This window comes from Dermacentor variabilis, chromosome 7 (genome assembly GCF_050947875.1).
Source record: "Dermacentor variabilis isolate Ectoservices chromosome 7, ASM5094787v1, whole genome shotgun sequence".
NCBI lineage: Eukaryota > Metazoa > Arthropoda > Arachnida > Ixodida > Ixodidae > Dermacentor > Dermacentor variabilis.
Window position 1 is genome coordinate 68,134,829 of NC_134574.1, and position 14,299 is coordinate 68,149,127.

The window sequence follows — 14,299 nt, forward strand, 5'->3', positions numbered from 1 at the left end:
GTGGGCGCACACATCACCTAGCTGACGTTAAAGAAAGAATTTACGGGACACGTTCATCCCCCAAAATTTGCTGCACGTCTCTTATCGTACTGAAACGGCGTGGCGCATGATAACCATAAAAGATTTTTGCAAGCTTTGAAGAAAGGCCACAAAACACGGAAAAGTATCGTACGGCTACAGGCGCGCCACTTATCGTGGGCTTTTCCGGGCTGCTTATCAAGCCTGGAAAAGCGTTATCTATCTAGCACGTATAGAGCGAGAGAAAGATGTACCGGGTGTTTTTCAAAAGCGCCTACAATTTCTGGATTGACAGTTTGACATGTTTAGTTTCACGTACGTAGAAGCGATACGTGCGTGAATATCTTGCGGGATCTATATGCGTATGCGCCGAACGCAGGGAGACCCTTCGCGTCTCACGTACGCACGTGAAATCTGTACCCCTGCGTCACGCGTCCCACGTGTATGCGACGGGCTTAGCGAGCTAACAGGCAGAGAACGCAGCACAAGCTATCACGGTCGCGCAGTTCACGAAGGGCGAGAAACACGTGATTGCTCCGATTACGGCTCGTCTTGAAAGAGCTTGGCGGGGGTAGCTTTCCCGCATGCCGGCTTGAAGGCGCCAGCAGACTCTTGCGTACGCGAACCGATGGATGCGACGCGCAGCGCACGTAGCACTCTCGCGTTTACGTGCGCAAAGCTTTCGCGTACGTGAAACTAAAACTGTCTAATATTGCTCTGATTACAGTATTTGTGAAGTTAAATAATACCTACTGTCATTCACTTAAGTATGCTACGCGATTTGAGTGTGAAAGCATTGTGACTTCTCTAGGTTGTCGCCATTAGCTACTTCCTAAGTATTACGACGTGTATGCGGGCTTCGTTCTTCGCTTTGCTTTCTCTGCGTTCGTTAATCACCGAACCGCAACCATTCAGTACTCATCGCCAAGTAGCTACGCGTTCATATTAGGATTGTTTCATTACATGCTTCATGACGTGGCACCTGACGCGACGTCATAGATTAGTATCTCGGAGCCAATCTCAATCCAAATCATCACGTGACCCTGATACCTGACATCTTTTATCGTGACGCGTCCTTAGCATCTCTACCTTATTCAACCCTGAGCCACTTTACCTCACTTTCATTCACTGTACTTCACCTTTATTCACTTTACCTTAAGTCACCTTGCACTAACATTAGCCGCCTTTCTCTAAAGTCCCAGCCAAACGGCTCCGACGTGACTAGTGCAGGGACGCGTTCGAGCGGGCACCCATGTGGCTGTAGGTTCATCTTTCAACGGCAGGAAAGGCTAAAGATTAAAACAGGGCACTGTTACCTAATCGAAACTCTGGTTTGTATTGCACATCACAAGCATGCTCTTCCTCGCTATCCGATGTCAAAATATTGTGGGTCCGTTGAAGGTGTGCTGTGTGGTGTGCAGGTTGATTTATACTGTTGTTGACGGTTCTTGAATTTAGCCCATAAGAATCAAAGTTGTGGTTACTTGTTGACACGTTCTTATTTCCATTTCAGGTTCTTCACCTCATGCGCAATTTGATACGTGACGCCGACAGCCTTGTCAAATCAAAATTGCCCAACTTGAAGAAAGTTCGTCTCGACGAGAACAACTTAATTGTCATTACCAAATTCGCACCATCAAACTTTCGAATGAGAGAGCTCATTTTGCACCACAACTCTGTCACAGTGATAGAGTCCAGAGCTTTTATGCCCCTTACAGACTTAGTCATTCTAAATCTAGCTCACAACAGCCTTTCATTTGTGAACGAATCGATTTTCTCATTCAGATCAAAGCTGGAATTTCTAAACATGTCTAGAAACAAGCTAACTACTCTAACGGGAGCGTTCAATCGTGTGCGTCAAATCAGGGGCTTACAAGTATCGTTCAACCTTATAGATAACATCACTGGTGTCTTGAATGGGCTTAGTTGGCTGCGAAAGCTCTCATTTAGAAACAACCTGCTCAGTTGCGTTCCGGATGGAACGTTCAGCGACAACGGCCTCTTGCTGACCATTGATTTGGCTTCAAACAACATCCGGTGGCTGGGAAGGGATGCGTTCAAGGGGCTCTTAACACTGCGCAACCTCCGCCTGCAGAGTAACCAAATACTTTCTCTGAACGGGTCAGTGAGAGGTTTGCCTAAACTGGAATACCTGGGCCTGTCTCTCAACGAGCTACAGGTGGTGGAAAGTGGGGAGTTTGAAAATGACGCCGCTTTGACCACCATCTCTTTCGCAAAGAACAACATCAGCAATGTCGAAGGCGCATTCACCGGTGCCACGGTCTTGCGGTCCTTGAGCCTCGCCGACAACCGAGTGGAACGACTGCTAAGAAGAGACTTCTCGCCCGAAATGTCAAGCGAGATGATCGTCACACTCGACAGTAACGTACTGCTTTGCGATTGCTTTTCTCCAATTCATGCTTGTTGCTTATACTCGTTGTGTAAAAACACTGCTTCTTGAGCTGTGTTTTGAATAATTGTATCGCCTTCTTTTTTTTTTCATAACTGTATATCCACGGAGTTGTTGGTGCTTCTTAGACAGCGCCGGCTACTCCTTTTCTGTTGATTCATTACGTGGTAGAATAAAGTAATCAACAAAGTATGAAGAAAAAAAATCTTCAGAGACAGCAGCTGTGAATTACACATACACTCAACAAAAAAATATTGTTTCGAGGAGCGCTGCATAAGAGCTGGCACTGTCGCTCTCTCTCTCTCTCTCTCTCTCTCTCTCTCTCTCTCTCTCTCTATATATATATATATATATATATATATATATATATATATATATATATATATATATATATATATATATACGGCGGGAAAGTAGGAAAGCAGTGCTTGTTTTTAAGGTGGCTTCTTTTTCCATCATGAATTATTCTTTAGGCTCAACTGACCCTTCCAAAACCAGTAAGGTCGTGTGCGGTGAGATAATGGGTCAAAAAAGTTAGGTGCACGTTCAGTCCTTTCAATGTTAATTTATCTTAAGGTCACAAAAAATAATTTAAATAAATAATGTCTAAATCCCGGTACGACTGCTGCATCTCAATAATTGTTGTAGTTGAGCATTTTAGAACATGCGCAGCGTCTGACATAAAGTAGAAAAAAAATATATACGCATTCAGAGAAGGGGCGGTCAAGTGCTCTAACTTTTGAATGTGTCATTGCTGACAGCAGTGGAAAACGATTTTCTCATTACACTACGTTTCTAATTCATTTTTGTTAAATAGTAGTGGGGAACCGAGGCCTTTAGAATCCGAGCAAGGTTCGCAAGTGGCATGAGCAAGGGCACAACGCCTTTCTTGCTTGCATAGACCAAGTGGAACAGGACGGGGACGCGATCAAAGGGAGGCAGAAACCAGTACAGTGGACAGAGGAGAGAGGAATAGACCCTTTGTATAAACGCTGTGGGTTCCAGCCACCATCGCGAAGGGTAGATATCGCCAGAGAGCGTATAGGGCACGCGAAGGAGGTATGTGGGTGGCGCAGGCTCTATACAGGGCGCGTTGAACGTTCGCGCGTGTTTTGCACTGTTAGTAAGAGTGAAGGGCCGCTTAAAGGACTTCATACAGCGCACACATGGTTGTAGTTAATCGTTTTTCACACTCGTGAGCTACAGCGCCGCCACCACCTGTAGGCCACTCGCCTAAGGCTGTGTCGGCGGCCACGGTGACATTTTATTATTGACTCAAGGTTGATACGCCGCGTGGTCGCGACGTGCTCACTTGATCACATGGTCGAATGCGCTACGCCGTTTGTGAAGCCTCTTCGGCAGTGCTAGAACCGTCATCGCTCAGGGTTGCTGCATCAGCACGCAAGATATCGCACCGTGATGCGCTTCCCGATTTGCTTTCCTACTCTTCGCGTAGTTTGGTCCGATGAAATCTGGAATGACGCAAGACTCGGCGTGTCTATGAATCAAGACATATTCTACCTTTCCCGTTGTGCGGAGCCAAGCTTGCGTCGGCGGAGCAATATTGCGCAGCGAATACTTTACCTTCGTGGCAGAACACTGTATCAAACTCAGTGAGGACAGTAGCTGAACCGACGATATTTAAATTCAATATTGAAAAGATCCAATAGCGATATACAGTAAACTCTCAGTTGTACGAACGTCGGTTTATCGAATATTTCAGGATAACGAACTTTTTAAATATACCCGGCAATTTTCTTATAGATTCTATGCAAAAATGTTTCACTTAAACGAATTTCGGGACTGTGAATGTTTCAGTTTAACGAAGTCAGAGGACCAAGGCTTGCACTGCACTGCAGGCGCAACCGATGCCCGCACTCATCAAACCGCCGCTCCAGCGGCAATGCAACGTCGCTGGAGCTAAAGCGCCCCTCGGGCAAAGCGGCTGCGCGGAAAACGAACGGCAACGAGAAATAGCCTCCAAGATTGCTCGCACAAAATGAGCAAGCATGCGATCTCGGAGGCCATGAACAAAGTAACATCGCTGGCGCTTACAACGCCGCCAGAGCCACACACCGTACTTGAGAACCGTACCAGAGAACCATACCAACCGATGCCCGCCCATTGATTATGCTACACTATGTGGATTATGTGGATTATGCAACCTGTAGTGCATCCAGAGAAGCGGGAAGTTTTGCACGAAACAACAGAAAATGCCACGCACGCTACGCTGCCACTAAAGTTACATCAGTATTATGTTCCTTAACGAGTTAGTCAAATAACGGAGCGCAATTTGAACATGCAGATTGAGAGAGACATATGATTGCTTGCGACATTGCTACCTGCTTTTACATGACGACTTTTGGCTGACGTAATTGTGATGTAACCGTACGGCCCCTCGCGCGCTTTGCAAAAAAAAAAAAAGAAAAGAAAGGAAACAGACAGCTTCACACTTTTTGCCCCCTTGATGCGATCTTTCCTCTCTGCTTTCTCCTGCAGACAATCCCTTGATATGCGACTGCAGACTGGCGTGGCTCTTGCCCGAGAGCAGCGAAGTTCGAGTGGTCGAGTATCCTATCTGCGACGGACCATGGTGGCTTAGAGGAGAGCCACTCCTGAAGCTAACACAACAAGATTTGCTCAGGCGGGAAGAAGGCTGCGACTCGGGCTGTCGCTGCGAGTGCCACAAGGATTCGCTCGGACAAGGATCGATTGGTGTCAACTGCTCGTCGCTGACAATGGGCCGCATTCCCAAGGCGTTTCCCCGAGGCACGACTGAATTGGATTTGAGCGGAAACCAGCTCAAACACCTCGAAGACTTCGGCAAAAAGGCAGCGCTACATTTGCGAGTCCTGTCGATGAAAAACAATCTGCTTGAGAGCATCAACGTGACAGACATTCCCGAAGGCGTGATCTCTCTCGACTTGAGTGGCAACATCCTGCGCCACCTACCGTACGACCTCGTAACACGGAGCAGGCTCACTTCCTTATGGCTGTCTGGAAATCATTTTACTTGTGACTGTGCTGACTACAAGTTGAAGAGGTGGATTCAAGCTCACCAAAACGTGGTAAGCTCCCCAATAAGAACATTGGGGTACTGGTTCGTATGTGCGTATTCAATATATTGTGGGGGGAAGGGTCACTTCTGGCTCGATGTCCTGCATTTGCTACTTCGCGGTAACAGGCCCTTGTTTCATTGCATACGCGAAGCATAACGAGAAAGCAGGCCACTGTTGAAAGGTTTCTGAGAGGGTACTTGTCAATGTTTGGCATATCGCCAAATGCGGTACCAATACGGAACTACAGTGGCTGAAATTGAAAGAACATTGAAAGAGCAATGCACTTGGCTTGTCTAATTGTGCCTGCTTCATACCGACGCTCCTTTAAATCAGTTTCTCCGGATGAAGTTTCTTCAGGCGGAGTTCATTCTGTCATACCAAGATTATTTGAATATGCAATGCGGGAACTTTTCAACTGAAAATTGATGCCACTTTTCGGCCACAAGACGCAGCGAGCATCAATATGTAATATTTTGAGTCCAACCAATAAATTTCCTTTCAGCCTCAAACACAAGGCAGGAACGTCGACGCGTCTAATCGCATCGGGATTTAACCCGGACGCCAAGAAGGAAGTTTTTCTTGCTGCTACTGCCGGTAGCCGACAGATCAACGCTGCTGTCTCCTTTGCTTTTTTGTTGGTTGTCCGCTGGGCGCAATTTTTGTACACAACGAGACTATCCGGCTTTTCCTAATGACCCGGCCCCGCATTCACAAAAAGTTCTTACCATAGAAGTGATCGTAAGGGAGAATTCCATTCGATCGCGATGCTGGACATAGGATTAGTGATGATGTCTGTAAGTGGGAAATAACAATTGCGGAATACTGTTTATAGAATTCGGCCCTAGTATATTGTATACTATTCGCCGCAAGTCAGAGCTGTAGATGGAAGCACCGTCGCCACTTCAACGTGCACATGCGGCCACCATTGAAGTGTACACTGCAGTCACGTGCCTCACTGCTGACAATTTATGTCGTCTGTGTGCAAATAAAACACGCTCACTGCATGCACATAGGAGCGAAGTCCCACATTTTTGCCTCAAACGCGCCGAGTATTTTTAAAAATGTATTATGGGGGTTTACGTGCCAAAACTCCGTTCAAATTATGAGGCACACCATAGCGGGGGACTCGGGAAATTTGGACCACCTGAGGTTGTTTATCGAGCACCTAAAACAAAGCATACGGGTGTTTTCGCATCGCGCCACCACCGAAAAGCGGCCTCCGAGGACGGGATTCCAGCACAGTATCTCTATTTTGCAGCTACTGATCTTCCGTAGCGCAAAGACCACAGCGCAAGCCCAAATATTTATTTACATCGTCGAGAAAACTGAAACCATCGTTTACCACTTCAGTTCAATGAGACAAAGAGTCTTTAGAGAATACGCATTGCGAACGAGTACATGTAAACACGCAGTGGCCAGCAGACAATCCGATGCGCCATACACAGTATGGTTCAGTATTTGTCCACCAGGCGGCGACTCCGCTCGATGTTGTGCCAGGACTTACTTTTGGAAATGTGGTTGTTTGCTTTAAATCAGGGGTACAATCAGGACTCGACGGGAACCAAAGGTCAGTGGGTCGCCTAGCATTGGGCGTTCACAGGAAGAGTACAAATTAAGCTGTGCAGGATGATATGGGCTGGACTAGTTTTGAAGTGAGGGAAGCTGCCAGCAAGTACGCAGCCTGTAGGGTGGGCAACACAGCAGCAAAGAAGGTCAAGCGGAAAGTCAGAGAGGCTGAAATAATCTCTTGGGTGGCAGCAATGGAAAAGAAACCTGCCATGAGTAACTACTTAAGAGGAAAAAACGAAATGAGGAAAGAAACAATTTATGATAACTCAAAGGGAAGCTCATTATTTTTCGAAGCCAGATCGGTATGCCTTAGAACACGCACCTATAAAGCGAGATGCAAGACGGACGAAGAAACATGTGCTTGCTGCGGTAAAGCTAGGGAGACTATGGAGAATGTTTTATCAGAATGTGAAGACGTCTACCCAGCGGTCGATTTAGGCGCCACTGGCCTCCTTGAAGCACTTGGGTTCAGCGGGAGCAGTGGAAAAGTAAATACTTCCGCAATATGCATTAGTAAGAGGCGATTAGAAGATTGGTGGAAGAAAAGTAGGGAAACTACAAAAAACGGAGACGTCCAAAAGCACAGTTCGAAAAGGGGATCAGGAAATTTGGGTGGGGCAGTTCATAGGGTTTTTTTTTCATTGTTTAACCTAGGTAGGACATTAGGCAGTATAATTGCAAGAGCTTGGTGGCGCCACCCACCACCCCTTTCCAAAGGGGACGCTCATAACATCCATCCATCCGTCCGTGACAAATGGCCACCGCCGCACTTGCCAAGAGCGCACCGACGGCGCAGAGCTGTGCGCTCAGACGTGCGTTGGCGCCATCCAGCGCCCGCCGCTGCTGTTGCTTTCAGAATGTTCAGACCTGTTGCTCTCAGGATGCGCAGCCATAGGAAGTGGCCACCCCTTTTCACGCTTGTCGCTGTGAAATGGCCTTTGAAGCTCCCTTTTTGACAACAGTGTTAACTTGTCCAACAGCATAACTTGTCCCCCACAAGTTATGCTGCAGACGTTCAGGAGATGCAAGGCGTAGACGTGCCTTATCGTCTCGCCAAGCTTTTCACTCGCCATGGTTTCTAACTAAATTCACTAAAGAGAACTCCAGCGCTCGAGCCAACGGGTGCTCCTGGTATGCCGGTTCGATCAGCCGGTACGAGAATGATGGGTAATGCATAGATTTGCGTGGACTTCGTCTTTCTGACTTCAAATGCTAATAGGTCTTTGCAATTTCACCATATTCAAGAAAACTTTGGGTTGTAAATACGCCAATTCACAGTTAATACGCTTGCGCGTTAATATTTTTTCCGCTCAAGCGTTCCGAATAATGTGATTAGTTCTAAATTAGAAAGAGAAAGCGTAATAAATACCACAACCTGATCGTCTCAGGCCACAATCACGACTACACAAGTCCTTCTGGCGCCGATCTTTTCCGTCATATGTGAACTTTCCCGGCTCCGGGGTTCCCGCTAGTAACTATAGCAGCGAATATAATTCGTGGCTATGTCACAGCAGTTTTCTTTCCGGCTTTCTAGCTAAATACCTAGAAAAATTTGTTGTTTTTACTTGCGATCGGTAAGATTTGTAGGAAGGGGACCACGCATAAATTATCGGCTAATTGTAAGAGATGCCTTCGACGTCATGAACTGCTAAGCAGATCCAAAACTACTTTCAAAAAAGAATATAAGAACCTGTGGCTCTCAAATCAAAGCGGCCGATCGTCCTTTGCTAACAGTGATGTTGCGCACCGGCTACTTGAGCCGTCATTACTTCGCATGTATTTCAGCTTGCCGGCGAGCATTCCTCAATATTTGGAAATGTTACCAGTCTCCGGCATTTCACCGAAGTTGATGACGCCGACGTCGCAACGCAGCCTTAGCAACCATGACAGGTGGTGGTTTTGACCTTTCGGGACTGCGACAACTCATGGCAGCAATAATCATGGTGATCGTCATTAGGCCTCCGAACTTATTTGTGCCGTTCTTTAAGAAATTATCACAGTATTCCCCGCCAACGCTCCGCAGTTCGTTTATTTTCTCTTCTCCGTCTAGTGAGTATTGGCTTTAAGGGGTACACTGACTTCAATAACACGCAGTGCTTACTGGGACGTAATAAAATATGCGTCATGCGTGTCGTTGAGTTATCGACACGAATATTCAAGGTGTTACGATAGTATTTGGATTTATATTTCTTTTTCAAAAATAAGGCGTAAGAACGCAATAGCATAAAATTGGGCCCCTTTATAGCCACGATGCCGTTTATCATCGAGCATCAGTAGCACTCGTACTACATCGAAGTATTGAAACACATTCCCACATAACTGACGTTCGTTTCCTTGAAAAGAATCTTGAAAGGAATTCTTTTTTTAAAGAGAATAACAAAACGCATAAGTGCGCGTACTAGATCAACAGCGGCATTATAATAAAGCGGGTCATAATATTTCAGTTTTGGACGCTGTTGTAATAGAGGACTTGCATAAGGCCGACAACTCTGTGCTGCCGTCAGGCGACGCTGGTGTTTGGCCGGCATTGTGAAAGATGGACACGGGAGGCTCTAGTAGACAGTACGTTATCGGCACCGGCGCATGCATGCATGTATTGCGCTTTTTCACTGAAATCCGACTTGCCCAGATTCAGCAGGCTATCGCTATGCAAACACTGTTTCTATGTGTACAGTTGCGGCCAGGTACGCACGTAATTGCGGAAAATTCAATACGTCATTCAGTACGCCGATTTCAGCTATGACCTCGACCGCTTCGTGGCCGTGCCGATAGTTCGTCCGTACTTCGCACTAGTTGCAATAGTTATGTGCAGCGTAAAGAAATATGCACAGCGCACACATGGCTCGGTATCAGTTTTTTTACCCTCGTAAGCTGCTTTTCACTCGTCTAAAGCCATGCGGGCGGTCACGTTTGTTGAGCCAAGGATGATGACCGGACGTTGTGGCCGAATTGTACATGCGAGGACACTTCGGCCGTGCTAGAGTGCCACGTCAGTACGTAAGATATCGCAGGATACCGCGCTTCGTTGTTTGCTCCCATCGTTTTCGTTTAATCTTCTCTGATTGAATCGAAAATGGTTCAAGACTGCACAAAAGTTGTAGCACCTGCAGTCGAGGCCTCTTATCGTCGCCTCTTTCGCTTTGTACGAGCCAACGAAGAAAACGCGGTGACATGCTAAGTAATTCTACTCATCCCGTTGTGGGCTATCAAGCTGGAATTCGCAAGCCCATGTTATGTGGCGTGTTATGTGGCCATGTGTATGTCAGGACGCCTCAGTGAGACCTGTAGCACAGCAGAGCCCGCACGTCTATCCTTATAGATGGCGCTTGGAAACTAATGTGCGCACAGGTCTAATATGATGGCGAAGGAACAGCACTCTATATTACCGTTTCTGCATCGTGGCATCGACTTTCCAAGCTGGTGATTATGAAAGCACAAGTGGTGTTCGAAACGTGGGATTTATGACGGTTTCACGGTTGCTGCAGTAGGTGGTGTCTAGAGCCCAGCTAGTGGGTAACAAAAGCGGGGCTAGAAGGCAGGAAATTTGTGAGTAAAATGTGCCGGAAGAAACTGCAGAGCCGGCCACTTGTCGCAGCCGCCATATTATGGACACTACTTACTGTTTTCGGCGTTTACAGCCCGAAAAAATTTAACCTTCGAGATTGGTGTTTCTTACACAGTGGGTTGGATTTAGACACAACCCATAAGTGTAAGGGTCAACCTGGACTACCTCAGCAATCAGTGGTTTTACTGTGCTACTATTCTATTGAGAAAAGTCGTAAATGACCTAAACCGAATATTAGGGATTTGAACCGGAAAAACTGGATGGTTAATTTTAGGATTATTAGGTTGAACATTAATGTTCAAGACTCTGGCAAGAGAACAACAGTTCGTCGTTGGTTTTGAGTCTTTCCTAGACTCACAAGGCTTACTTTTATCCAGGCAAAGTAGTCGCAGCAGATTTCATATATGAGAAGGAAATTTACGACTGAATGAACACACTCTCGCGCGCGCGCGCGCGCGCACACACACACACACACACACACACACACACACACACACACACACACACACACACACACACACACACACACACACACACACACACACACACACACACACACACACACACACACACACACACACACGCACACGCACACGCACACGCACACGCACACGCACACGCACACGCACACGCACACACACACACACACACACACACACACACACACACACACACACACACACACACACACACACACACACACACACACACACACGTGTGTGTTTGTGTCTGTCGACAGGCTGCCATTGGAATCTGAACCTGGCAACGTTTAACGTTAGAACGTTATCGATTGAGGCGAGTCTAGCAGTATTGTTGGAGGAATTAGAGGGTAGTAAATGGGATATAATAGGGCTCAGTGAGGTTAGGAGGACAAACGAAGCATTTACAGTACTAAAAAGCGGGCACGTACTCAGCTACCGGGGTTTAGCAGGGCGACGAGAACTAGGAGTCGGATTCCTGATTAATAAGGATATAGCTGGTAACATACAGGAATTCTATAGCATTAACGAAAGGGTGGCAAGTCTTGTTGTGAAACTTATTAAGAGGTGCAAATTGAAGGTAGTACAGATGTACGCCCCTGCATGTAGTCACGATGACCAGGAAGACGAAAGCTTTTATGAAGACGTGGAATCGTCGAAGGGTAAAGTCAAAACAATATACATTATACTTATGGGCGACATCAATGCCAACGTAGGCAACAGGCAGGCTGGAGACAAGTCAGTGGGGGAATATGGCATAGGTTCCAGGAATAGCAGGGGAGAGTTATTAGTAGAGTTTGCAGAACAGAATAATATGTGGATAATGAATACCGTTTTCCGCAAGCGGGTTAGCCGAAAGTGGACGTGGAGGAGCCCGAATGGCGAGGCTAGAAATGAAATCGACTTCATACTGTGCGCGAACCCTGGCATCCTACAAGATGTGGGCGTGCTCGGCAAGGTGCGCTGCAGTGACCATAGAATGGTAAGAAGTCGAATTATCCTAGACTTGAGGAGGGAACGGAAGAAACTGGTACATAAGAAACCAATCAATGAGTTAGCGGTAAGAGGGAAACTAGAGGAATTCCGGATCAAGCTACAAAACAGGTATTCGGCTTTAACTCAGGAAGAGGACCTTAGTGTTGAGGCACTCAACGACAATCTTATGGGCATCATTAGGGAGCGTGCAATATAAGTCGGCGGTAACTTCTCTAGACAGGAAACCAGTAAGCAATCGCAGGAGAAGAAAGATCTGCACAAGAAACGTCAATGTATAAAAACCTCTAACCCTACAGCTAGAATAGAACTGGCAGAACTTTCGAAGTTAATCAAGAAGCGTAAGACAGCTGACATAAGGAACTATAATATGGATAGAATTGAACATGCTCTCAGGAACGGAGGAAGGCTAAAAGCAGTCAAGAAGAAACTAGGAATAGGCAAGAATCAGATGTATGCGTTAAGAGACAAAGGCGGCAATATCGTTACTAATATAGATGAGATAGTTCAAGTGGCTGAGGAGTTCTATGGAGACTTATACAGTACCAGTAGCACCCACGACGATAATCTGAGAGAGAATAGTATAGATGAATTTGAAATCCCACAAGTAACGCCGGAAGAAGTAGAGAACGCCTTGGGAGTTATGCAAAGGGGGAATGCAACTGGGGAGGATCACGTAACAGCAGATTTGAAGAAGGATGGTGAGCAGATTGTTCTAGAAAAACTGGCCACCCTGTATGCGCAATGCCTCATGACCTCGAGCGTACCGGAATCTTGGAAGAACGCTACAATAATCCAAATCAATAAGAAACGGGACGCCAAAAACTTGAAAAATTATAGGCCGATCAACGTACTGTCCGTTGCCTGCAAAGTATTCACTAAGGTATTCGCAAATAGAATCAGGAGCACCTAAGACTTCTGTCAACCAAACGACCAGGCAGGATTCTGTAAAGGCTACTCAACAATAGACCATATTCACACTATCAATCAGGTGATAGAGAAATGTGCGGAATTTAACCAACCCTTTTATAAAGCTTGCATTGATTACGAGAAAGCGTTTGATTCAGTCGAAACCTCAGCAGTCATGGAGGCATTACAGAATCAGGGTGTAGATGAGTCATATGTAAATATACTGAAAGATATCTATAGCGGCTCCGCAGCCACCGTAGTCCTCCATAAAGAAAGCAACAAAATCCCAATGAAAGGAAGGCGTCAGACAGGGAGATACGATCTCTCCAATGCTATTCACAGCGTGCTTATAGGAGGTATTCAGAGACCTGGAGTGGGAATAATTGTGGATAAAAGTTAATGGAGAATACCTTAGCAACTTGCGATTCGCCGATGATATTGCCTTGCTTAGTAACTCAGGAGACCAATTGCAATGCATGCTCACTGACCTGGAGAGGCAAAGTAGAACGGTGGGTCTCAAAATTAATCTGCAGAAAACTAAAGTCATGTTTAACAGTCTCGGAATTGAACAGCAGTTTACGATAGGTAGCGAGGCACTGGAAGTGGTAAGGGAATACATCTACTTAGGGCAGGTAGTGACCCCGGATCCGGATCATGAGACTGAACTAACTAGAAGAATAAGAATGGGCTGGGGTGCGTTTGGCAGGCATTCCCAAATCATGAACAGCAGGTTGCTACTATCCCTCAAGAGATAAGTCTATAACAGCTGTGTCTTACCAGTACTCACGTATGGGGCAGAAACCTGGAGGCTTACGAAAAGGGTTCTGCTTAAATTGAGGACGACGCAACGAGCTATGGAAAGAAGAATTATGGGTGTAACGTTAAGGGATAAGAAAAGAGCAGATTGGGTGTGGGAACAAACGCGGGTTAATTACATCTTAGTTGAAATCAAGAAAAAGAAATGGGGTGCATGGGCAGGACATGTAATGAGGAGGGAGATAACCGATGATCATTAACGGTTACGGACTGGATTCCAAGGGAAGGGAAGCGTAGCGGGAGGCGGCAGAAAGTTAGGTGGGTGGATGACATTAAGAAGTTTGCAGGGACAACATGGCCATAATTAGTGCATGACCGGCGTAGTTGGAGAAGTATGGTAGAGGCCTTGGTCCTGCAGTGGGCGTAACCAGGCTGATGATATATATATATATATATATATATATATATATATATATATATATATATATATATATATATATAGGTCACTCAAAGAAAATTTATGTGACCTCGAAGAATTGTT

The 14,299-nt window shown here is 46.1% G+C and overlaps 1 protein-coding gene across 1 annotated transcript in view; it reads left to right on the forward strand.

Annotated features, from left to right (window-relative positions):
* The window catches only part of LOC142588684 (uncharacterized), a 109,229-nt gene that overhangs the window by 23,833 nt on the left and 71,097 nt on the right, over positions 1-14,299 (forward strand). The window contains exons 2-3 of the mRNA XM_075700506.1: positions 1,532-2,399; positions 4,928-5,496. Coding sequence (XP_075556621.1) covers positions 1,532-2,399; positions 4,928-5,496 — 1,437 coding nt within the window. The remainder of the gene's footprint in view (positions 1-1,531; positions 2,400-4,927; positions 5,497-14,299) is intronic.